Source organism: Juglans microcarpa x Juglans regia, chromosome 3D, assembly GCF_004785595.1.
Source record: "Juglans microcarpa x Juglans regia isolate MS1-56 chromosome 3D, Jm3101_v1.0, whole genome shotgun sequence".
Lineage (NCBI taxonomy): Eukaryota > Viridiplantae > Streptophyta > Magnoliopsida > Fagales > Juglandaceae > Juglans > Juglans microcarpa x Juglans regia.
The window spans coordinates 4,135,323-4,160,558 of NC_054598.1; the positions used below are offsets into that span (position 1 = coordinate 4,135,323).

A 25,236-nucleotide genomic window follows, 5' to 3' on the forward strand; every position below is an offset into this window, starting at 1 on the left:
ACAAAAAATGCTTTAGCCATAAAATAAATTTATAAACTGATATGACTTTATATGATCCATTATGTTTATTTTATAATAGAAAGAACTTTACAATATAATGTATCACATCAAGCTAAGTTAATTTATAAGTTCATTTTTGTATAATCATTTAGTGATTAGAGTATTCATCAAGAGAAGTACTTTAACCACAAAAAATCTTTGGCCACTAAATAAATTTATAAACTGATATGACTTTATATGATCTGTTATATTTATTTTATAATAAACATAATTTTACAATATAATGTATCACATCAAACTAAGTCAAATTATAAGTTCATTTTTGTGTAATCATTTAGTAACTAGAGTATTCATCAAGAGAAGTACTTTAGCCACAAAAAATGCTTTAGCCACCAAATAAATTTATAATTTGATATGATTTTATATGATCTGTTATATTTATTTTATAATAAACATAACTTTATAATAAAATGTATCGCATCAAGTTAAGTCAATTTATAAGTTCATTTTTATGTAATCATTTAGTGACTAGAGTATTCATTAAGAGAAATATTTTAGCCACAAAAATATACTATAAAAATAAACTTATGTATTGACACGACTTGAAGTGATAGATTAGATTGTAAATTTATTTTATTGTAAAATATATATAACGTAACATATTAGATCGTGTTAATTTATAAATTTATTTTTATAATATATCTTTATAATCACGACACTTCTCATTTATAAAGCCAAATGACAATGTAGTTATGCAAAAAATAGAGATAATGATGTGGCTCCATTTAATTGACCAGATTAAGGTTGGATTATACTTTTTTTATTATAAAATAAATGGACAATGCTAGCGCCACCTCTTGGGCTTTCGTTGGGAGTTCCAGCTAGCTTCAGTGTGTATTTTTTCATATGTTCTTTTTAAAGTTATTTTTACATATATTTTTTAATACTTTTAATATTTTAAAAAAATAAATTTAGAACATCATTAAAAAACACTTCTTTAATCATAAAATAAAAAAAAAAGCATTAAAAAAAATATTTCCTTAATCATAAATCCCATTTTTTATTTTACTTCGTGACTGAGGAAGTATTTTTTAATAATATTGTGAATTTTTTTTTAAATATTTAAAATTCTTAAAAAAATCTATATAAAAAAAGAACTAAAAAAAACACATGCTACATTATTCAAAATAAATCTAATATATCACGTTAACTATAAATTTGTATGAACTTAGGAGATTCTAATTCGCCGCAATACTTCTCATTTATTAAAGTTCTTCTAGATACCATCGGCACAAGTTACCTTTGGGAAACCGGCTGAAGTGACATTAAAAAAAAAATACAGAACATAGACATAAACGAATGAGGGAAATTTCATAAAATTTCAAATGAAAAAAAGCTAGAGATTGCATTTGGGAAGAAAGCTCTGCTCGGTCTCAGGTTTGGAAAAAGGATAGTTCGTCGTCATCGTTGTCGTCATCGTCTTTGTGGTTGGAAGAGAAAAACCTGCTCAATCTCGAGTCTCAATTATCTAATCTATTGTTTTTCTGTGAAGTATAAGAACACCACCGAGACCGATCTGTTTTTGTTGATTTTACCATCCAAACTCCCCTAAGATTTTCTGCACTTACGGGTTAGTGGTTTTTCCCCATATTTGATTCTAAAAGCAGATAGGAGCATGAGGGGAAAAAAAAACCTGTAGAATATATAAAAGCACTAGCATTGGTCTATGCATATGCATATGCAAAATCACATATTTTGCATATCTATTTAGTCATTCAAGTAAAACTTTCACATTGGCTTATGCATATTTGAGATAAAATAATATTATTTTATTATTATTAATAATTTTTTTCTAAAATCAATTTTTTTTATATATATTTTACAATTAGCATCCATTACGTATATTTGACATTAATAATACAAATACAATAAAAAAATATAATTTTTTTATATATTATATTAAAAATATAATAAAATAAAAAAATATATATAATATACTATAATAATAAAATGAATGTGCAGGTGAATGTTTGTTGTGTTGTTGAATGAGGGAGAAAATAAAAAGATTGTGTGAGAGAGAGTGGGAGGAGAGATAAATAATGATTAAAATATGTTTTGTAGAGTGAATAGTAACTCTTCAAATTTAGATAATTATTATTCATAGCTAGTTAAATATATGGATATGCATAAACCCATGTAATGAATTTAGGCTCATATTATGCAAATATGACTTTGCATATGCATGTACATAGACTAATGTAGATGCTCTTAGCTTGAGTTTTTTTTTTTTTTGGAAGATTAATTGGTTGGATCTGTTGTTTATAATCTCTTTTGAGATTCTTATGCATCGTTGCAGCAATTTTAGGTGAGTCTAGTGCCTCTTTCAATCGTCTTTTGCAGTTCTAGGTTTTTCTTAAAAAAATTTATAATGGGGTTTCTTCATTTCTAGGTTCTTAATCTTCATCCAAGGTCATTGGTGTTTTTTTTTTTTTTTTTTTTTTTCTAGTGAATTGTGTACATATTGACTTGGATCTGACCTTGAACAATTTATTTCCCGAACATCAATTATAGTTTATTTTTTATCTTGCTCTGTGTTTCAGTGCTTCTGTTTTTTAGTTTGAGTTATTTTTGTTGTTTTTTTTTTCTTTTCCGAAGGGTAGTTTTTGTACAAAGTTCCCGTTTTCGGCTTGGATCCATATGTACTTTTTCAAGTTTCCAGTTGCGTTCTTGTACATGATTATCGTTGTACATCTCCCATTTCCTATCCAATTCAAAGCATTCTCAGTACGACTCTATATTTATGTGACTGTACACTTGACAGGTCTACTTTATCCTCAACTCCTCGCCAAGCATCACCGGCAACTCCAAGAATTAGTAGACCAAGCAAGGGAGTAGCTAAATTAGAATTTAGCCTTTGCTTTACAGAATCCACGCCCCCTAAACCCCTTACTAATTGTTTATTGGTACAAAAGATGGAACGTTCAAATCACTATGTTGAACATCATTTTAGAAGGATTCCTTGTCCCCATACGTTCAGCTAAATTTAGTTGCAGATGTATCAAAGGAATTGGTTCACTAGTTGTATTGGTTATTAGAGTCCTTTACGTGTGTATATATATATATATATACACACAAAACTTTCTTCTTTCAATTATCAGTGGTGGGATTGACACATCTTCATATTATATCAAAAAGTCAAGGGGAATTTCTTATCAAATTAAAGTTTCTTTGTCATCTCTACTGCTATACTCCATTTAAGCAAACTGAATAACAGTGACTTTATAATGGTGTTTCAATGATTAATCTCTATTATTTTCTTTTTATAGCATTTTTAACAGGGTCACAACAAGAGCACTGTACTAATACCAAACAAACAACTCAATAGCAGCCGCTCCCTCAAAGCCAATTGAAAGCAAGTCATGGCTCGGCCTGGCTGCGCAATCACCAAACTAGTTTTATTCATATATTCATACAACCCACCAAAATTAAACAAAAGGATGAAAAGCTCGAATTATATTTGATTTATTCATCATGCTTTGGTTGTGTTTCCCTCTTCACTTTTGGCTTCAACAAATACAACATTTCTTAGGCCTAACTTTTGATGATAAATTATAGTTGTTGTAATTTTGTTTTGATGTGAACATCTTTGTAATTGATAAATTTTGAATGAATGAAACTCTACATTTTAACTGAGTTATTGGATATCCATGTTTGATGTATAGGGGAATTTTTGTTGCAACAAATTGATGTATATGAAGCATGAGTTCTTTTTGGTTTTCAGCACTATCCCACATCGAAAATTGCAATCTCTCAAAAGTTTGTATCCGCTGAATGGAAAAGATATACCGAATCAATGTACAGGAGATGAAGAATATGCAATCAAAATGACCATCTCATTCCAGGTTCATATAATTTCAAACCGACATCTACTAACTTGATAGCACTTCACGATTAAAAGCTATCAAATACAAAAGCACATCCAAATACAAAAGCAAATCCACATCTGTCAACTTGATACTAATATAAAATCAAACCCACACTATTAAAATGAACCCATAAATATTTTACAGCCCGTGAAGGATTTTTACAAAAACTAATAGTTCTATATCCTTGAATGCTTTACTCAGCTCTTGGTTGTTGTACTTGTAATTTCACCAATGCTTGTACCTTAATCTGTAGGGTTAAGATATTGCAATTAGTAACATTGGATGGCTAAATAAATCAACTACTAACTTAAATGAACATATACATTTTAAGTACATTTTTAAGAATACATATCAATGATAACAAAACCAAAACCCCAACTACAGCTCCAGTTGTGTTCCATCCACCCCAAGTTGCATTTATAATGCAATTCATCCAACTTGCAGTGTAAGTTATACTGAAAGGAAATGCAGCATTTAATGCAGACAATATGTTTCACCCAAAAATTAGTAAGGAAACCAGAGATTATATCGAAAAATAAAATTGTATCTTAGCTTATGAACAAAGGGAGACAGATCCCAAGTCACACAACTAAAAAGTCTTATCACTAGAAACAAATACTGGACTCACATTCCTAGAGTGTTCCTGAACCATATTCCAAGAAACAAAGCTAGTCACTAAACAAAGGAAAATGCTATAAGCCCCGCTCTCCCTTCCCGTTCCATCTTCCCTCTTGACGTGGAATGCCACGTTGTAAGTGTTTAACAATTAAAAATTCCCGTTCCATCTTCAACCTTCCTTCGTCTTCAGTCCAAACGATTTGGAACATCTTCAACCTTCTCTCGTCTTCAGTCCAAAGACTCCAAACGAACCGTGGCATTCCTTTCATCTTCAACCCATCCCGCACCTAGATCGAACCCATCCCGCACCATTTTCTCTTCCCTTCCGAGAAACCCATTTCATCTACAAAAGGTATTGCAATTTTAAACCTTCCCGCACCATTTCCTCATCCCTTCTGAGAAACCCATTTCATCTTCAAGCCATTTCAATTTCCACCTTCTGAGAAACCCATCCCGAGAAATCCAGAAACCCATTTCTTCTTCAAGCCATTTCGTCTTCAACCCTCCGACAAACCCATCTCGAGAAACCCAGAAACCCATTTTGTGTTCAACCTTCTGAGAAACCCATTATTCCTCTTCAAGCCATTTCGTCTTCAAGCCTCCAAGCAGTCGACGACCAAAGAGCCTCCATCCCAGTTCGAGAAACCCACCATTCCGTCGAAGCCATTCCGTCGCCTCCCCTTGAAGCTTCCGTCGACTCACCATTTTCACGTTCTGTGTTGGTAAGGACATTCTATTTCTGCTAACAATAAACAACCATTCTGATATTTGTAACCAATATTTGAAATGCTTTACAATATTGGTTGTAAATTTAGTTTTTAGTTGCTCTTCCAATATTTGGTTGTAATATTGTTAGCATATGCTCTGCATAATTTGGTTAACTTTGTTTAATTGTTAGCAATTTGCCTAGTATAATTTGGTTAAATTGGTTAATTGTCGATTGGGTTTTCACACTCTCAAAAAAATAAAATAAACTCCATATGCTTTAACATGTAAAAAAGAAAAGCGTGGTTCAATGTCTATGAGTGTTGGAGTTTACAAAACTATATAGAAGGTCTGGAGTTAAAAGCATTGGAAGCCAAACATAAACAAAAGGCTTACGTTCATGAAATTGGTAGTGAAGTTAGTTATCCAACTATGAGTATTAGTGGTCCTGATGGCAAGTTATAAATAGTCATTGTATCTATATAAACAAATTGATTGTATAGCATTTTAATTAACTTGATGAATAATGAGAAGTACTGATTGTGTTCTCCTTCTATGGTTTCTCTGTTTTTCTATATTTTACAATGAGAGTGAAATAGATGGTTGAATTGGCTTTTGAAAATTCTTAGTTGGTTTTGGGAATATACATGAAATGGGTTTGGATTCTTGTATTCCTTCTGATTTTATATGAAAGCTTTGGAACACAAGTAAGAGAAAAAGGTAGAGGTTGAAGAGAGTAGAAGGCAGTCTAGAAGGGAAGGAAAATCAGAGTTTGGAGATGGGAGGCTGATATGTCTAATGTTTGAGAGGTTTTTGTGACTACCCCTGATTTTGGACAAATTTGAAGGTAATTTTAAGCTGTTGTGAGGGGAGACATGGGTGGCCTACACTAATGGGAAGCGGGTAAAATATTCCAATCTTATTTTTGTTTGCCTAGCAAAACAAAAAGAAATGGCTAATAGATTTCTTTAATTATTGAAAACGAAAAGTAATATGTAGTTGCAATCTTGGACTCTTCTTTTCAATCTTGGACTCTTCTTCTATGAGAGTGTCTTTGAAAAAGGGTCAAATGGTAAGAGCAGGTTTGGTAAAAGCAGATGGTTGGTTTCAATATATGTTCCCTATTTACTTCCACTGTTAAATCAATACCCATATGTTTACCACTTGGTTGGTTCTTAAATTTAGCAGATGTTTCTATATATAATTTTATATGAGGCCACTAATTAATCATTTGGTAGTCTAGAAATAGAGGCTGTTAATATTGACACAATGTTTGAAGCACGTAGTAGCACTAGCAATATGTCACGCTCAAGAAACTCTTGTCAGAATGAATACCCAATATGCTTTTGTGGTATTAAAGCATGTTGGCGAACCGCGCATACAGAGGATAATGAGGGTCGCCGATTTTTCAATTGCCAAAACTTTGAGGTATTTTATTTAATTATTTGAAGTTATTTTTAAATCTTTGTGAGAGGAAATCTATTTTACTTGCATCTTTTAGCTATTTTTGGAAAATCAATTGGGTGAATACACTTGTAAGGTAATATGTGTTAGTTGATTTTGCAGGCTGGACATTCTTGTGGGTTTTTTTGTTGGTATGATCCGGAGATACCACCATACAGCGAGAAGAGAATCAGTCGTTTAAAAACTGAAATTCAAAAGATACAACTTGCAATGGATATCCAAACAACTCGACATCGACTATAAATAAAGAATGAAAGGCGCAATCGAAAGTTTGAGAGGTTTAGTGTAGTTGTAGCAATTTTAATGTCGTGGGTACTTTGTTTAGGCATGCTTTTTGGAAAATTCTAAAAAAGAAAATGTTGGTTGGTACATAGATGTAATATATAACTCTGCTTGGTTACTTTTTGTAATGGTACAAAGCGAAGGATGTATTTTTTTGATATGTATAAATGGTTAATCTGCTTGGTTGGTTCCTTATTGGACAAATTTTGCACTTCTAATTTTTTTTCCTGAAAATGGTATCTCATTTCAAAATTAATAAAAAAAAACCAAAATCAGCAACAGTGCATTAATCAACTAGAATTAGACCATGTTGTCCCTCCTTTCATTAATCAACTAGAAAACTGTACCTTCATTACAAAATATATGAGCAAATATATCATTGCTCCCTCCCAAAATATACAAAATATACTATTGCTCCCTCCCAAAATATATAAAATATACTATTGGTCCCTTCCAAAATATACAAAATATAGAGGAACTGAAAATTTGCTGTTACATAACAAAATATACAAAAGTTGTATGGTATCTTCCAGAAGCATAGCGTCTTCCAATCACCACATCTGCATCATGTATGATTAATTTCTCGCATTATTATCCTGGTCCGAGACATGCAATCCTTTCCATTGCGCCTAGAGTCACAAAAAGTCACAAGTGTATACTTGACCATCAAATTGCAAAAAATGTTGCAATACACTTTTAAAAAAATAATACTTAAATAATATAATCCGTAATGTGAATTACCTGTGAGGGAGGAGCTGTCTGTCCAATACCAAAAAAATCCATAGTGTATATTTGATGAGGCTTGTACTGGTCATAGCATCAAATTGTTAAATGAACCGTGTTAAAAATGTGTTCATCATAATATAGTTTGAATTACCTGTGAGGGAGGAACAATATGTCCAATACCAAGAAAATCCGGCGCATATACTTGATGAGGCGTATACTGTGAGTGGCAAAAAATTATTAATTTAACCGTGTTAATAATTTCTAATCATAATGTTCTTTGAATTACCCGTGAGGGATGAGCAGTCCAGCCAATGCTAGAATAATTCGTAGCAGTCGAAGGAGTAGCAAAAAAATCCGGCGCATGTGTCCAAACTTGACTTTGTTGATCCTATATCAAAAGTACATTGTTTTTTACTTGTTTATATTCATTACAAATCTATATCTAAAATTGTGAAAAGAAAAAAAAATACCTGGGTTTGAAGAGCCTCATGCTGTGTGCCAGTGACAGTGCATTCATTTGGAGCGTGACTACTTCGTTGTTCATTGGAATGAAGATAATAATTTATCATTATAAGAAATATAATATTTAATATACACCATAAAACAAAAAATGAATCTCAGCTTCATCGTGGTGTAATCGTCTTCTCGTACTAGATTTTTTAAGACTCTTCTCAACAGGGTGCACTTTTCTCTTTGATGGTGGTCTTCCTTTACCCTGAACTACCAACGGACTAAGAACTGTACCTGTCGTGCCTCCCATGGATTTAGCTGGATCAACTGTCGTGCCCCCTATGGAAGTATCTGGATCAACTGTTGTGCCCCCATGGAAGTAGCTGGATCAGCGATACCCGGGTACTGTGCCTTCAACTGTTCTATATGATTAATCAATTTCACACAACTGCTCTCGGACTTTGAAGCATTGGAACACAGTTCATAGAAGCAATTATGGATTCTATCGTACCTTCGGGCATCATCGATGCTACTAGTGTCGTAACTACTTTTTACAAAGGTGTATTTTCGCTTTACATCCTTCCTCCACCGATCTAAGATGTATTTTGATGGTACTATATGTTTGCCTAGCTGAGTCAAGATACGAAGAGCGTGCCTACATAATATGCCCCTAAACTCAAACAACTTACAACTGCATTTAACATCAAGGGGATCTTCATCAATTTTGACAGTGAAGGTTGCAAGTTTTAACAAGTCATCACAAACTTGAATCTTATCAGCAACTACGAATGTACTTCTACCACCCTCACATCCCAATAATGAAGTAGTCAAATATAGAAATTCTCGCAATTCCTCTTGTACTTCTTTGAATTTAGCAATTGTATATGATTTTTGAAATTGCTTCTTAAGAAGATAGCGAGTGATGCACGGAATCTCCGTGTTAAATGAATTAAAATCAGCAAGTGCTTCATTCTCTACCTTCCTCTTAAGGACTGAATCGTACTACTCAACAAATTGTTTCAAAGTTGTTTTAGAGTTAACGCAGTTGTCAAAAAATGCGTTCATGCCTTCACTTCGCTGTGTAGTTGACATACCTACCCAAAATGTGTCTTTAACATATGTCGGCACCCAAAAAACGGCGATCACTATATAGTGATACCATCCATGCATTTTCATGCAAATCATAGGTATCGAGCATATCGCGCCACTGTGATTCGAATTCAAGCTCACTGAAAGAGTCATAAATGCACCTACGCAGAGTACTCTTGATTTCCTCATATTGAGAATGTGATCCAAACTTCTCAGGAAACTTTTTTATTATATGCCACAAGCAGAAGCGATGTCTAGACGTTGGAAACACCCTTGAAATTGTAATTTTCATAGCCTTATCTTAGTCTGTGATGATTGCATTTGGTGGTTGGTCATTCATACACTTCAACCATGAGTCAAACAACCACTCGAATGTATTAGCGTCCTCATTTGATATCAATCCACACTCCAATAAAATTGATTGTCCATGATGGTTCACACCTACAAAAGGTGCAAAAGGCATCTTATACACATTAGTTAGATATGTTGTGTCAAAGACAATGACATCCCCAAATGATTCATACGCAGCTCTACTGCGGGCATCTCTCCAAAACACATTATTTAACTGCATGTCTTCATCAACATCTATTTTATAAAAAAAATTTGGATTTCTTTTTTGCATATCTTGGAAATATTTATATAGAGCTGTTGAACCTCCAACCTCGATGTGAAGTTGTTTAGCTTTGTCAATGTAGTTTCGACACTCCTTCTCCCCAAATGGCACATTCTCGTACCCCCCGCCTCAACAACCACAGACTTAAAATTTTTTGACAATCTTATTCCTGTCTCGTCATTTATTTCAAGTCTCTTCGCCACATGAGCATCAACCTTCTTAAAGCATCTGAAATGCCTTGCCTTTCTCGGATTACAATCGTGTGTGTGATCCAAGATCACTTTAAATAGGGTATATCCACCTTCATCATTCAATACCGCGTTAATCCTAGCCATACACCCTATCTTCTCTGTCTGTCTTGGTTTCATAACATTGGCAGCCTTACTCTTTGATATGCCTCCTCACACACATGCCAAGCAAATCCATCTGACATTCCCATCGTCATCTTGTCTATAATTCCTTTTAGTCACTCCAAAGCCCTTCTCCTTACCATACTTCATATAATAAGACCAAACTTCTTCTACAGACAAAAAATTCATTCCAACCGTAGGTTGTTCAATAGTTTCATCACATTCAATGTTTGTATCAATTTCTACCTCATCACACTCACGATCTGAATGTTCTGTGTTGGCATCCATTGTACATCCGTTCGAATTGCCTACAATGATACAAACAGCTATAGTGTCAAAAATTAATTTCTTATATAAACCATAAAAGAAAACAAGTACTGGTCTAATATGAGTTACAAATTTGCAGAGAAAAAATCTATATCTAAAGTACAATCTACTTTTAAAAAGTCAAAAACAGTCTATCCAATTTTTGTATATACTTTACAAGTCATTTTGCCAATAATCAGTTTGAATCAACTAATATCGATTGATTGAAGCAATTATATATATATATATATATATATATACATGTGTCTGTGTCTGTGTGTGGAAGAAGGGTTTAGTCATAACATCAATTCCTGTAAACATGTGAACATGTGCAGCAAATGTAAAATAATTATTTCTCATAATTTTCCATCTCTCTCATATTTCTTGTTGTAGTTGTTATTAATAACAACTAGAACAACATCAAGAAGTTGGGACCCCACTGGATTGTAAAATAAAAAACAACCATAAATGATAAGGGTCTCAAGAAGTTAAGAAGCATGTTTGTAAAGGGTACAAATTTAATTGTCATGCATTGAGAATATCTCATTAATAGTTGTTTGCAATAGAAAATGGAAAATAAGAACAAGATCAATAGTGTTGTCGATCTGGTTTTCTCTGTATTTCTTGCAGAAAATGTCCAAGAGGTGTTAAATTCTTCTATGGTCCTCCTATATATATATATATATATATAATCATAGCTCACCAACAATGATATTCACCGTAAAACTTTCTAAAGTGAGAGCAATTATTGATTCTTTAAGACAACACAAGTTTATCTTCTAGAAAAGGCTAGGTAGTAACTATCATGCATTAATATATAGTTTAGCAGCTTTTAAACTAAAGCAAGTACTGCAAAATAAAAGGTATTGCAACTCAAAATTGTCTAAAACCCGGTACTGCAAAATTAAATAAAAAACATGAGGCTAGGTAGTAACTATCATGATGTAATATATATAGTTTAGCAGCTTTTAAACTAAAGCATGTACTGCAAAATTAAAGGTATTGCAACTCAAAATTGTCTAAAACCAAGTACTGCAAAACTAAATAAAAAACATGACGCTAGGTAGTAACTATCATGCATTAATATATAGTTTAGCAGCTTTTAAACTAAAGCATGTACTGCAAAATTAAAGGTATTGCAACTCAAAATTGTCTAAAACCCGATACTGCAAAATTAAATAAAAAACATGAGACTAGGTAGTAACTGTCGTGCATTAATATATAGTTTAGCAGCTTTTAAACTAAAGCAAGTACTGCAAAATTAAAGGTATTGCAACTCAAAATTGTCTAAAACCCGATACTGCAAAATTAAATAAAAAACATGAGGCTAGGTAGTAAATATCATGCATTAATATATAGTTTAGCAGCTTTTAAACTGAAGCAGGTACTGCAAAATAAAAGGTATTGTAACTAAAAATTGTCTAAAACCCGGTACTGCAAAATTAAATAAAAAACATGAGACTAGGTAGTAACTGTCATGCATTAATATATAGTTTAGCAGCTTTTAAACTAAAGCATGTACTGCAAAATTAAAGGTATTGCAACTCAAAATTGTCTAAAACCAAGTACTGCAAAGCTAAATAAAAAACATGACGCTAGGTAGTAACTATCATGCATTAATATATAGTTTAGCAGCTTTTAAACTAAAGCAGGTACTGCAAAATTAAAGGTATTGCAATCAACATTCCCAATTCGCATAAACAAATTTGACTTTTACACCAGTGAAGGCAAAACCCCTGTTTCTTCCACCAGTGACCATGACAACATTCCCAATTCGCATAAACAAATTTGACTTTTACACAAATCATATTAGGACATGATTCTAATATCTAACCAATGCAAAAATTAAAAACACAAGCCTCTGCCTGAAACTTCAAAAAGGCAAAAGGCACCTGTCCATTGTTCACCGAACTCTAACCAGTCCATGTTGACCATGAAATTTAAGAGTTTCATTTGCATTACTATAAAATAAAAGCTACTCATCATCCACCGGTCACACCTACCTTGACCCACCTTTTTCCGATTGTCTGAAGCCAAATATTGCTTTTGGTAATGGCTTATGCTCTTCCTCCAACTTTCTTTTCTTTTCCCTGTTGTTGCTCTTTCCAATTTATGCTATTGCTCAAACTACTCGTAACATCACTGTGGGTAGTTCTTTCTCTGAAACTGATGATAACTCTACATGGCTCTTCTGGTGATTTTGCCCTCAGTCAATCACAAATCCCAAACTGACAAAAAAAATTAGGAAATGTATCGGAAGACAGCGCCAGAAAGAAAGCGGCTACCTTTCTTGGTTTTAAACAAGGTTGGGGTAGGATGTCTAACTCAGAGGAAGAAACAAGGTCGGGTTTGGGTTTCACTTCTGAACGTGAAAGCAGGGGAGGGGAGGGGGTGGGTGGGTTGGGCGGGAGATAAGTTTTTTTTTTTTTTTTAATAGAACGATTTGGAAACGAATTTTAAACGACGTGGCATGCCACGTATAGCGGGAAGCTCAATCGGGAAGATTGAGCGGTAACTGTAGCACTATCCCTAAACAAAAGGCATGTAAATTAAGAAATCAACCTGACATAAGTGCTAATCGGGTTGAATTCCATTGAGTATGGATATACCACATAACGTGCTTACTCTTTAGTCGACATCTTGAACGGGGGGCCATGATAAAAAAAAACCTATATGAACGATTTGATGGAACCCGCACTTAAAATTGACGCTCAATTAAATCTGTAATCTGAAATTTGAGGTCATTTTACAATCTTTTGATTAAGACCTCCTCACATTTCTTACAAAATGGTATTAACCTCTTATCTAACATAAAGACAAATGTATTGTCCTACCAAAAGAATTCACTTACATACATTGTCACAACAAGTATAGTGTTTACGCTAGAAAATATTATCTCAATTCTCACCTCATAGGAGTATGCATATCACATCCAAATCATGGCTTTTAAAGCAACAAGTTTTCTGATAATTAAAGACATTTAACCTTGCAAAAAGTCCCAATTAAAACGACTATGTTAATAATTGAAAGACCATAGAATAAAAAACAAACTCCATTACATAAATTTGAAAACTCAAAAATTACATGACCAGTCCTTGAAGTACTACTAAAACCAATATCAACACAACTCAAGTAGCATTAACAAAAGCTCATGAAAGAAATAGCCGACTATGACAGAGGCCGACAAAATGAATACATTCTCATATGCACACACAAAATCTTTCATTCCCTTTTAACCAAATAATAAGCTGGATCAAGAAAGTCTTGTCCATGCAAAATAAAAAACGCATATTGACATGAGACACACCTTAACTATAATGAACATAAAATTGTAATGGTTAGAGTTTGGGTTAGGGTTTCGGAATTTTGTGGGAAGGGAATTTTAGATCTGAGTGGAAAAGACGAAGGGATTGTGGCTGAGTAACAGTGAAGACAATAAGGGCTTCGTGGGTTGTGGCTGAGTGAGGCAGTGACTTTATGGAGAAGATGATAGGGTTTTGTCAGGATGGAGAAGATAAAGACAAAGGCTGGGGTTTCGATAGGGCTTCACTTTGTACTTGGCAATAAAATTAGAACGACGCCGTTCCTTATTTGCCACGTCGAACGTGATGTCGAGGGTTCCAGGTTGGTTGCAAGTAGAATTTTTGCATTTATAAAGCCAAACCGCAATGCAATCGGATCAATGATTGAGGCAATGACGTGGTTTCTTTTAAGTGACCAGTTGGCACAGTTCACTGAATCACTGTACAAAGACTACCGTAGAGGTTTTTTGATCCCCGCAGCACCGCATAATTAGGCATATACCTAAACGCCCTTTTCCGGATTCCAAGTTCGAAAGCGGCCCACAGGGAGAGCTCGTGCTTGAAACTGAAGTGAGCGGAGCAGCCATGTTCATTTCCATGCTGCAGCCGCGCCTCTCGTCCCCAGTGCCATCCCCGCCAATCTTTTCGTTCTCCCGCATTTCAGTAAAACGAACCATTTGGTGCTGTGCCTCGCAGTTCCAGTTGGCGGTGGTGAATGGGCCAGTAGACGACGGCAGGGTCTCCGAGAGGAACGTCATCCGTGTGGGCCTCCCAAGCAAAGGCCGCATGGCCTCCGACACGCTCGATCTTCTCAAGGTATCCTCTCATTTGTCTTATATTCTCTGGTTCACGAGAAAATGCCGAAAAATGAGTTATGACATTTTCTTGATGACTGTTTTCTGTGAAGGATTGTCAACTGTCTGTCAAGCAGGTCAATCCTCGACAATATGTTGCACAAATTCCTCAGGTGCGGCATTTTCCTAATCCTTGACAAATCGATTTGTTTGTTACTATTTGACATAGTCGGTAGAGGGGAAAGCATTGAAAAAGCTCTTAAAATCAATTGGTGTATGCTGTGCTATTGTGATTTTCCGCAAAAGAAAGATTTTGTTCTATTGTGAGCTGCGGTTCTTCAGATATTCATGCATGATTACAGTGTGGAAACAATCTAATGGAAATTTTAAGTTCTTACTTTTTGAACTAAGTTTTATACAGATTGTTGCAATTTTTTATTCAATACATCACATTTTATATTTTTGCTCGTAAGTACTGTTTGTGTTGTTAAATGTTTATATGTTAATTTATTTTGCAGCTCTCCAACGTAGAAGTTTGGTTTCAGCGGCCAAAAGACATTGTTCGGAAATTGTCATCTGGAGACCTAGACCTTGGTATCGTGGGCTTAGATACAGTCAGTGAATATGGCCAAGTAAGCATGCCTTTTATGAAAGCATTGGGCCTCAGGCTTAGATCAGTGTTCTACCCCCACCTAGTTTATGAGATATTCAGAACCAATAATCTAGATATCATTTTTTTTTCTTTGTAAGTAGCAATGATATTCTCTCTCTCTTTTTTTATAAGTAATAAGAGATTTTATTGACAAATAAATAGGCATAGCCCAAGTACACATGAAATATACAAGAGAACAATGATATAGAAATCACAAAGGTCAAATACCCATTGTTAGTAGATTAATCCACAGTTCTCATAAGCGCAGAAACCCAAGCATGACTTAGCACGCAGGAATATTTTCAAGAGCTCAAATTATTATTATTTTTTTATAAGTAAACGATTGTATTAATGATGATTAACATAACCCAAGTACACAAGATGGTATATAAGGGATAAGACCTATCTAGGTCGTAGCAATAGAAACAAGAAATTCATAAAAATCAAGGCCATTAAAGTCTACAACTATGGCACATAGGAATAGAGTTCTAAAAAATAAAGATCTACGTTCTGCTAGTGAACACTCCTTATATTCAAACGTCCGGTTGTTTTGCTCCTCCCACAGACACCACATGATACAGATATGTACCATCTTCCACATGGCTTTGATTTGTGGAATATCTTCTAGATGTGTCCAGCTAGCCAAAAACTCAACCACTGTGGTAGGCATTACTCATGCTAACTCTACTCGGCTGACCACTTCATTCCACAGTGCTCTAGCAATCTCGCAATATAGTAAGAGATGATCCACAGTCTCGCTGGATTTCTTACACATGCAACACCAATCTAGTATAATCACTCTGCGCTTCCTCAGGTTATCTGTTGTCAAAATCTTACCCAGGAAAGTTGTCCAAGAAAGAATGCCGCTTTGGGAGGTGCGTTATTCCGCCAAATCCTTCGCCAAGGAAACTGATTGTAGAAGGATCAAACCAAGAGTGTACCCTTACCTGCGGGGACTTCAAGAGCAAAAATTATATCTCTTACATTCACACACAGACACACCCATGAACCCTCTTGACTTTTATTCCTCCCTTTGTTGTTAACGCACACCTGTGCATGTAGATAACACCTTGGAAAATGGGCAGAGTGCCTTGAAGACCCTAGGTGTGTAAACACAACGAATACCATTGTTGGCTGGTTTGCTTGCCATGCGAAAACTCATGGAGATGGATTCTAACTATAGGGTTGGATACCTTATGAGAGGGAGTTAGCTGATCAAATATGTTTTTGTATCATAGAGTCATTATCGAAATAACTTTACTATGCATATGTTAATATGTTTCCATGTCAAGAATCAGTATAAGAAAATGCATCCTAATATTTGGTACTTCTGTCAGGGGAACAAAGATCTTATTCTTGTTCATGATGCTCTTGAGTATGGAGACTGCCATTTATCCATTGCAGTAAGTCATTCTTGCTAATAGCTAACTGAATTGTGCTGCTCATCTAATAAAGCTTACTGTTAATTATCTCTATTTATCCTTTGTTCTTTCAGATTCCCAAATATGGGATTTTTGAGAACATAAACTCTCTGAAAGAGCTGGGAGAAATGCCTCAATGGACTGATAAAAAGCCCCTGCGAGTTGCTACTGGATTCACTTATGTATGATCTGTGTTTGATTTTGTTGAATTCTGTCGGTGTTTACTGATTATTTTTTGGAAACATTTTTTTAGCATCTTGGTAGTTTGTTCTACGTTGATTTTAGTTTTGATCTATTATTTTGCACAGCTAGGTCCCAAATTTATGAAAGAAAATGGAATAAAGCACGTGACCTTTTCAACTGCTGATGGAGCATTGGAGGCAGCTCCTGCGGTGAGAAACACATTTTGACCAAATAGTTAGAGATTCTCTATCTTTCTTTTTGTTGTTTGTCTTTTTCCTCATTTTACAAGAGAATTGCCAACTGCCCTCTAACCGCCCCTCTTCAAATATCAGGAAATGCATGTCATTCTAAGGGAAGGGACTATAAGTTTTTGCTGATTCAGAATATTGGTGACACTGCAAGTGAATTTAGTAGTTATTCACTTAATTGTTATGCTTAAATAGCTTATTTGAAAGACATGTATATATGATGGTTAAAGCTTCTTCCACTATTATTTTTTTAATCGGTAGAGCTTCTTCCAATATAATATGATGCATCGGTATTTTAATTGTAATGTATTGATTAATAGTTTATTGATACATTGCTTTCAATTGGATAATAGCAACTATACTCTTTAGGATTTGCAATGGTATAAGGGAGGTGTGTGGATTTTTTTCATGCTATGATGTAAAAGAGGGGGGGGGGGGGGGGAGTTAGTGTTGTCAAGTTTGTGAGAATGGCCGAATTCAATGGCCTTGAGTTCTGTATATTATATATAGACTTTACAAGGATGCTATACATGGAAAGCAAATAAGTTCCCGCATGATTCTAGCCTTATACATGTAAACTATAATTTGTCAAATAATGTATGCTAACTGTACATAATAATGAATGGAGAAATAAGGAAACAATTGTGGGCTAAAATAAGGAAAGAAGTGTGGACAGCAAAGCTGTCCGTTGACAGCCCCCCTCAAATTGATGCAGGTTGATCAACAAACATCAATTTGCTACTTAGGAAGCAATGTCGATGACGAGTGAGAGCCTTGGTGAAGATATCAACAATTTTTAGTTTAGTGGAAATACGTGGAAGAGTGATAAAACAAGCTTCAAAGGCTTCACGAATAGAGTGACAGTCCACTTCAATATGCTTTGTGCGCTCATGATAGACAAGATTGACCGTGATCTGAATAGCACTTATATTATCGGCATGTAGAGGTGTAGGATCGGTCTTAGAAAAATCTAGCTCATCAAGTAAACCTCGAAGCCAAATGATTTCAAAACAAGCAAGAGACATTGCCAGGTACTCAGATTCCGTAGATGACTTAAGACACTCTGTCTTGCTTCTTACTCTTCTAGGAGATCAATGCATCACCTAAGAACACACACCAACTAGTGATGGAGTGACGGGTATCTGCACAACCAGCCCAATCGACATCACTATAAGCAGCAAGACGAGTAGAATTGCTTGCAGGGAAGAATAAGCCAGTAGAAGTGCTTTGAACATAGCGTATGATTTTACGGACAGTAGCCAAATGAAGATGACGAGGAGTCTGAAGGAACTGGCTAACTTGCTGTATAGCAAAAGAAATGTCTGGTCTAGTTATGGTGAGATAAACAAGGCTACCCACCAACTTCCGGTATAAACTAGGATCAACAAGCCACCCTCCTCTTTGCGAAGCTTTACATTTAATTCTATGAGAGTATCAACAGAAGTAGCCTCATGTAGGCCAGCTGTAGCCACCAAGTCACTAGCATACTTATGTTGATTGAGGGAAATACCAAAGGGACTACAATGCACCTCAAGACCAAGAAAATATGTGAGAGACCTAAGATCTTTCATATAAAAGGACTCTGAGAGATGAGTCTTAAGTTGGCCAAGTAAAGCAGAATTAGAACCAGTGATCACAATATCATCAATATAAACCAAAAGAACAACAATACTCATGTCTGATTTTTGAAGAAACAAGGAAGTGTCATACTTGCTCCGCTTGAATGAAAATTGTAATAAAGTGGTGCAGAATTTATCAAACCAGGCCCTCGGAGCCTGTTTGAGACCATGAAGAAAGCGACGAAGCTTACACACGTGAAGTCGAAGAGGGAAGCAATCCCGGGGGTGGCTTCATATAAATACACTCTTTTAAGATCCCCATGAAGAAAAATATTTTTGACATCCATCTAATGTAGTGGCCTATCACTGGAAGCAGCAAGAGCTAGAATCGTACGAACAATAGTCATCTTAGCCATAGGAGCAAATGTCTCTTCATAATTGACATCATATTCCTGATTATTCTCAAGTGCAACAAGCCGAGCTTTGTAACGATCCAAACTTCCATCAAATCGAACCTTGACTAGTAAATCCATTTGCAACCCAGAGGAACAATAGTGGGAGGACATGACTCAATGTCCCAAGTGTGATTGGCCTTTGGAGCGGCAATTTATTCCTGCCTAGCTTGTCATCAACAATCAGGCTAGACAATGTGTGAGTAGCATGTGGGAATATCAAAATTGGACAATGCAGCAGTAAGAGTTGAAATAGAATTGCTAGAACTGGAAGAGGGAAATTCATACCTATTCGGGGGTACAGACACTCGAGGAGAGCGATGTACCAAAGGCGCTGGAGGTGCTGCCACTGACTGAATCTGGAGCATGGTAGGATCAGATATCGGGTGAGCCACTGGAAGAGACTTTGGGTGGGAGCGTCTCATATACACAATACCTGGTTCAAAGCGAGAACTGACTGGATGAAGATTCGAGAACTACTGCTCAAAGGAGGGAGAACCACAGTAGAAGAGGAGGGCACCGAGGACACAGGAAAGAAATGTTGATCTTCAAAGAAAATATGTTGATCTTGAAAGAAAATAACATTCTTGGAAATGCGTGTACGATGTAATGTAGGATCATAGCAAACAAATCCCTTTTAACACATTATATCCCAAGAAAGCACATCGGACAGATTGAGCAGATAATTTATGTCGCTCATGAGGAGGTAAATGAACAAAACAAACACAACCAAAGGTACGGAGATTATCATAACTAGGTTGCTTAGCAAATAATCGGAAATAGGGAGATTCCAAAGCAAAGATGTCCGTTGACAAGTGTATCTTGTTGGTCAACTAGCTTTTGTTCTAAATGCTTCCCCTTGTATATTTTTGCATCACACATGAGGTGATATGGAGAAAAATGAAATAGATAGTACAAAACTGCACCACGAGTTGCAAGATAGAAGTATAAATAATATAAGCTGACTTGTTATTTGTCTTTCCTCAAATTCTGATCTCTTATTCCACACGAAGTGAAATTGTTGTCCTTTTCTTTTGTACTCTCCTTTCCTTTTCCTCCTGTTGTTTTTAGGTGACGACCTACCACAATGATAATAATCGTGAATGCTTTTAACATGTTATGGGCATAAAAGTACTAGGCATATCTTAGTTTTCAGTTTAGACACCCACCTGTGGGTAGCCCAAGTGGTAAGGGCGAACTTGTATGCATGAGCCCCATGTCACAAGTTCGATTCCCCTTGGGATCAAGTTGCGATTTAAGTGGGAGGCCATGGCGGTGGGTTGTTGTGCTAGTCTCCCCGGGGGTTTAGGTTCCATGGGTGAGTCCTCCTAAGGGCTTTGCCGTGGGACAGTTCCCCTGTCATAAAAAAAGTAGTTTTCAGTTTAGATTGTCAATCCACCGTCATATTCTAGCTTTTTGTACAGTATCTTCCTTGATAAGATTCAGCACTTCTGATACCCTGTTGTTCAAAGTGGTTTTAGCATAGAGATGTAGGACATGGCGGTGGAGTATGGAGGTGGAGGGAGGAGGAATTTTATTTTCATTCTTGAGGAAGGGAGCAATGGCTGGAGAAGGATGGGGGAGGTGTTGCGTGATTTTTCCTTCGACAAGAGAGGGAGTGACGGTTTGGAAGGACAAGGTGTTGTAGGACATGGCTCTGTTGGGGAGCCGCGTAGCAGACATGTGGCGAGGCGATCCTATGCACCAGCTCTAAAGACGGGTCAGGCTTCGGGGGTTCAGAGTGAGGAGGGTCTGCAAATTATGCCTCAAGATCAGTTTGTCGAGATGCACAATTCTTTAAAAGAGATGGAAACCTAACTTGGCGAGTTGAAGGCAGCGATAACTATATTGTCTACAAAATTGGCTTTCAGTTGGAGGCAACAGGGTTGTAAGTAACAAGATAGGCCCGAATCCTTTAAACTCAGAAAAAAGAAAACGGAAGATTGGATTCGACCTTGCCCCTATAACCATATCAAGGAGAGTATGGCGGGTCGGGTCAAAAGGAAATCTAGGTTATTTGAAGTAGGGTCTACGTCGGGTATCGGTGTAGAGACATCAGTGGAATGTCATTCACCTCATGTAACACAGGATAGACCGATAGTCGGTATTACACCCTTGGTTCCCAAAGAAACTATGGCTCCCTCGTCAGCCGAGGTCTGAAGGAGATGTAGGATCCGTTATCACCCCAGAGCTGAAGGGACTTGCTATCACCCTAGAATCTCCAATGGAGAGAACCAATGAAGTTGCTGGAGAACCTATGGGTTTGGCGTTGGTGCCTTGTGTAGAGTCGGGAGTGCAGTTGGATACTGTGTCTAGGGATAATGTTGCTCCCTTGGTCTCTCTTCCTCCAATAGCAGAGTAGATTTTGTCTAAAGTTAACGAGATTTAACAGTTTGTAGGAATCTCACATGGAGGATGTGAAGATCAATTTAAAGAACTAATCATTGCGATTGAGGCAAGCCACGCGCTTGAAACCAAATCAAATTTCAAGAAAAGCAGGGAGTTACAACGTCTTTCCTGGGCAATCAACTACGACGCTAAGGGTGGTAGCTCATCTAGAGGGAAAGTCTAAAGGGAGGGCATTGTGAAGACGGGAATCATGGGGTTGGGGTTGGGTGTTCAGGTAGAGTTTTAGTTCTATGGGAAACAAGGGGTTGGGATCGGGTTTGGTGAATTTTGGGTTGTTTTTCCATGGGCTTTTAGGGTCATTAAGGGCATTTTGGGTTAGGTGTTTTCTTGTATACATTTAGTGTGCTTGGTTTCTCATTTTGATATATATATATATATATATATAATTTTTTACTTATCAAAAAAAAAAAAAAAGCATAGAGATGTAGGCAGCTTTTGAAGGAAGTTGCAGGGCTGGGTTTTCAGTTCTTGTAGTGGAGCAATGAAGGATAAGAATAATAAATCATATTTAGTTATATCCTCTTCCTATCATAATTGTTTGCGTTATGGTTTAAGACCTGCATAATATAGATAATGATGTCACTTGCATAAAGAATTATATGTTTTGATTATGCTTCTCTAAAGGGTAGCTATCTGGATAATAAATTCATGCTATCTCATTATGATATTTATGCTGGCTATTTGTCTTTCTTGTTAATTTAGATGGGGATAGCTGATGCTATTTTGGACCTAGTGAGTAGCGGAACAACTTTGAGAGAAAACAACTTGAAAGAAATTGAAGGTGGAGTAGTGTTGGAAAGCCAGGTAAGCTATCTTGGGCCTGGGTGACCATGACAAGCTGTCATTTTGTAGTTTCTACAATGCTATTAAAAGAGTCTCAAGGCACCTGATTTTATTTTTTGTCTTATTAAATCTAATCTTACCAAAATGTTTGATTATTCTTGAGGCTGTTCTTGTTGCAAGCCGGAAATCACTGATCCAACGGGAAGGTGTATTGAACACGACACACGAGATTCTTGAAAGATTAGAAGCACACTTGCGGGCAATTGGTCAATTCACAGTATGCCATGTTTATTATGCTATGATTGATTTCAAATTTTCTTCATTTTTTGGTTTTTAACATACTTCGTTGGCAGGTTACTGCAAACATGAGGGGAAGAAGTGCAGAAGAAGTGGCTGAGAGAGTACTGAGCCAGCCATCATTATCTGGACTGCAGGTATGCTCTTGGAATGAAATCACTTTTCTTCCCCAAATGATTTCCACTTTCAATTCTCATTTTTCAGGTCCATCAACAATAAATCACGATTTAGAAATGTGGTGGTGAAGAGTTTTTTTCTTTGGCTGCATGCTGATTTTTTGTGAGCATCAAGAACTCTTCTAAATGCTTGGTTATATGTGCAGGGACCCACTGTAAGTCCAGTATTTTGTAAACATGATGGGATGGTAGAAGTAGATTACTATGCAATTGTTATATGCGTACCGAAAAAGGCACTCTACAAGTCTGTCCAACAACTGAGAGCGGTGAGTCAATACTATTTGATAACTTTTTTTTTTTTTTTTTGAGATCAGTAAACAAAATTTTTATTGATCAAAAGAGTAGGCACAAGCCTAAGTATAGGGGACATATATAAGAGCAACGCCTAAGCGTGTTAGTATGGTAATACAAGGAAATCATGGAAGGTCATGCCATGAAAATCAATTACAATCGACTAATGGAGTAAAGTATTGAAAAACAAAGTTCTAAGCTCATCCATTGACTGCTCTTGGTCTTCAAAGTTTCTATCATTCCTCTCCCTCCAAGCTAGGAGGTCACTTACCCTTCTCGGCATCACCCAAGCTAATCCCAAACGAGGAAAAATTTCATTCCACAAAAGTCTATTTGATAACGATTTGCAATGTGAACTTAAACTGGTTTTTCTCTCTCTCCAAATGCCACATGGAGAATGTTTACTCTGTGGACTGGGGCATATCATGCATGTCGGAGTTTTCAGTGTTGGAACACTCGTATTTTACTTTCTATTGGACTTCCCATATTGGTGTGCCCATTCTGTTGGCGATATTTTTATCTGGTTCCATGATAACTTGATTGGTTGAGAGTCCCCAACCAGAAATCCACCGAGGAACTTAATTGTTTGGGTATTGTTGATGCAGATTGGAGGAAGTGGAGTTCTCATCTCTCCATTGACATACATTTTTGATGAAGAGACTCCAAGATGGCGTGAGCTTCTCACCAAGCTCGGGCTTTAGTCTATTGCTGTCTATGCCCTTGTGCGAGCTTCCATTAAATCCACCTGGTGAACTTAATTGTCTAGGTATTGGTTGATGCAGCATGGAAGGGGTGGAGTTTTTTCTCCGTTGACCTACATTTTTTATGAAGAGACTCCAAAATGGAGCTAGTTTTTCTCAAAGCTTGAATTTAGTCCTTTCCAGTCCATGCCTTTTGCTCGGTTTATTGCGGTTCTGAATTCAGATGTGGTGTCTGGTTGACGATGCTCGTGTCATTTTGAGTCGGTACTTGGTTGGGTTTTTTGGCTACAGTGTATCATTTGCAAAGATACATAGAGTAGAACAAGCCAACGCAAAATCTATAATAGGTGACAGGCTGTTTTCTGTTTCTTTCCACTAAAAAAACAGTGTTTTATCCGTAGTAATGTATCGTAAGGAAAGTCGGATAGAAGTCTAGTCATGGATCAGTGAACTTAAGGGAATGATGTAAAGTTAAATAAAAGCATCTGGCCAACGTTGCGTTTGGATCTGATGCGACCATTGATCTTCTCGAGCAGGTGTCCCACGGCCTGCAGCTTGGGCTCGCTTGATCTAGCATAATATCGCAAGGGGTTTTTTTTTTAGATATTGTTTTGGGTAAATCACAATAGCGCAAAGGGCACTAAATGATTTTTTTTTCTAGAGCTTTTGTGCAATGCATTTTCCTTAACATAAAGAGCAATAATAGTTATAGTTGTGAGTGTAAAAACGTAGAATCATTTTGAAAAAAGTGAATAAATATAGGACAACATGAAAAGAAAATTAATTTTTTAATAGTAGATTTTACTCTTTTTTAAAACGACTGTACAATGTTTGTGTATTTCACGACTGCACAATGCTTGCACATTTCATGACTGTACAACGCTTGCTTATTCCACCACTGTATGTTTGGAGTGTGCAAGTGTACGTTTATTATGTTGACAGATAGCTGACAACCGTAAGTTTATAGTGTGCCAACCATCTTGTGGAAATTTTTAAGGAGATGTTTGGATAGTGAGTTGAGAAAAGATGAAAATTGAATAAAATATTATTTTTTAATATTATTATTATTATTTTAAAATTTAAAAAAGTTGAATTGTTTATTATATTTTGTATGAGAATTTGAAAAAGTTATAATAATTAGATGAGATGAATTAAAAACTGAGAGACTTTTTTATCCTAACCGGGCGTTATTGTATGCCTTATACACATGGGTTGTTGCTATTGTTTGTCTTCATATACAACACTCGGGATTGTTTACTCGTGATCCCATGTTTCTATAGCCAAATATATAGCTCAATTTTAATATACCAATTTTATTTTCACGGCTCTCCAAAGTGGAAGTTTGATTTCAGCGGCCCAAATACATTGTACATAAATTGTTATGTGGAGGTCTAGATCAAACTTTCGGAATAATTAATGAAGAGTATTAAACGCTTAGA

General features: G+C 36.1%; 1 protein-coding gene across 2 annotated transcripts; it reads left to right on the top strand.

The window, feature by feature from the left end:
* The first annotated feature begins 14,257 nt into the window (after positions 1-14,257).
* LOC121255798 (ATP phosphoribosyltransferase 2, chloroplastic) lies at positions 14,258-24,164 on the top strand. Of its 2 annotated transcripts, XM_041156323.1 has the most exons (11): positions 14,263-14,647; positions 14,739-14,798; positions 15,144-15,257; positions 16,615-16,680; positions 16,773-16,880; positions 17,007-17,090; positions 22,252-22,353; positions 22,496-22,609; positions 22,686-22,766; positions 22,952-23,071; positions 23,702-24,164. In XM_041156323.1, exons 1-11 carry the CDS (start codon positions 14,417-14,419, stop codon positions 23,795-23,797), a joined length of 1,176 nt encoding a protein of 391 aa, XP_041012257.1. In that variant the 5' UTR covers positions 14,263-14,416; the 3' UTR covers positions 23,798-24,164. The 2 variants fall into 2 exon arrangements, with proteins under 2 accessions (XP_041012259.1, XP_041012257.1); XM_041156325.1 differs by lacking the exon at positions 22,952-23,071 and having other exon boundaries at positions 14,258-14,647.
* Positions 24,165-25,236: the final 1,072 nt, after the last annotated feature.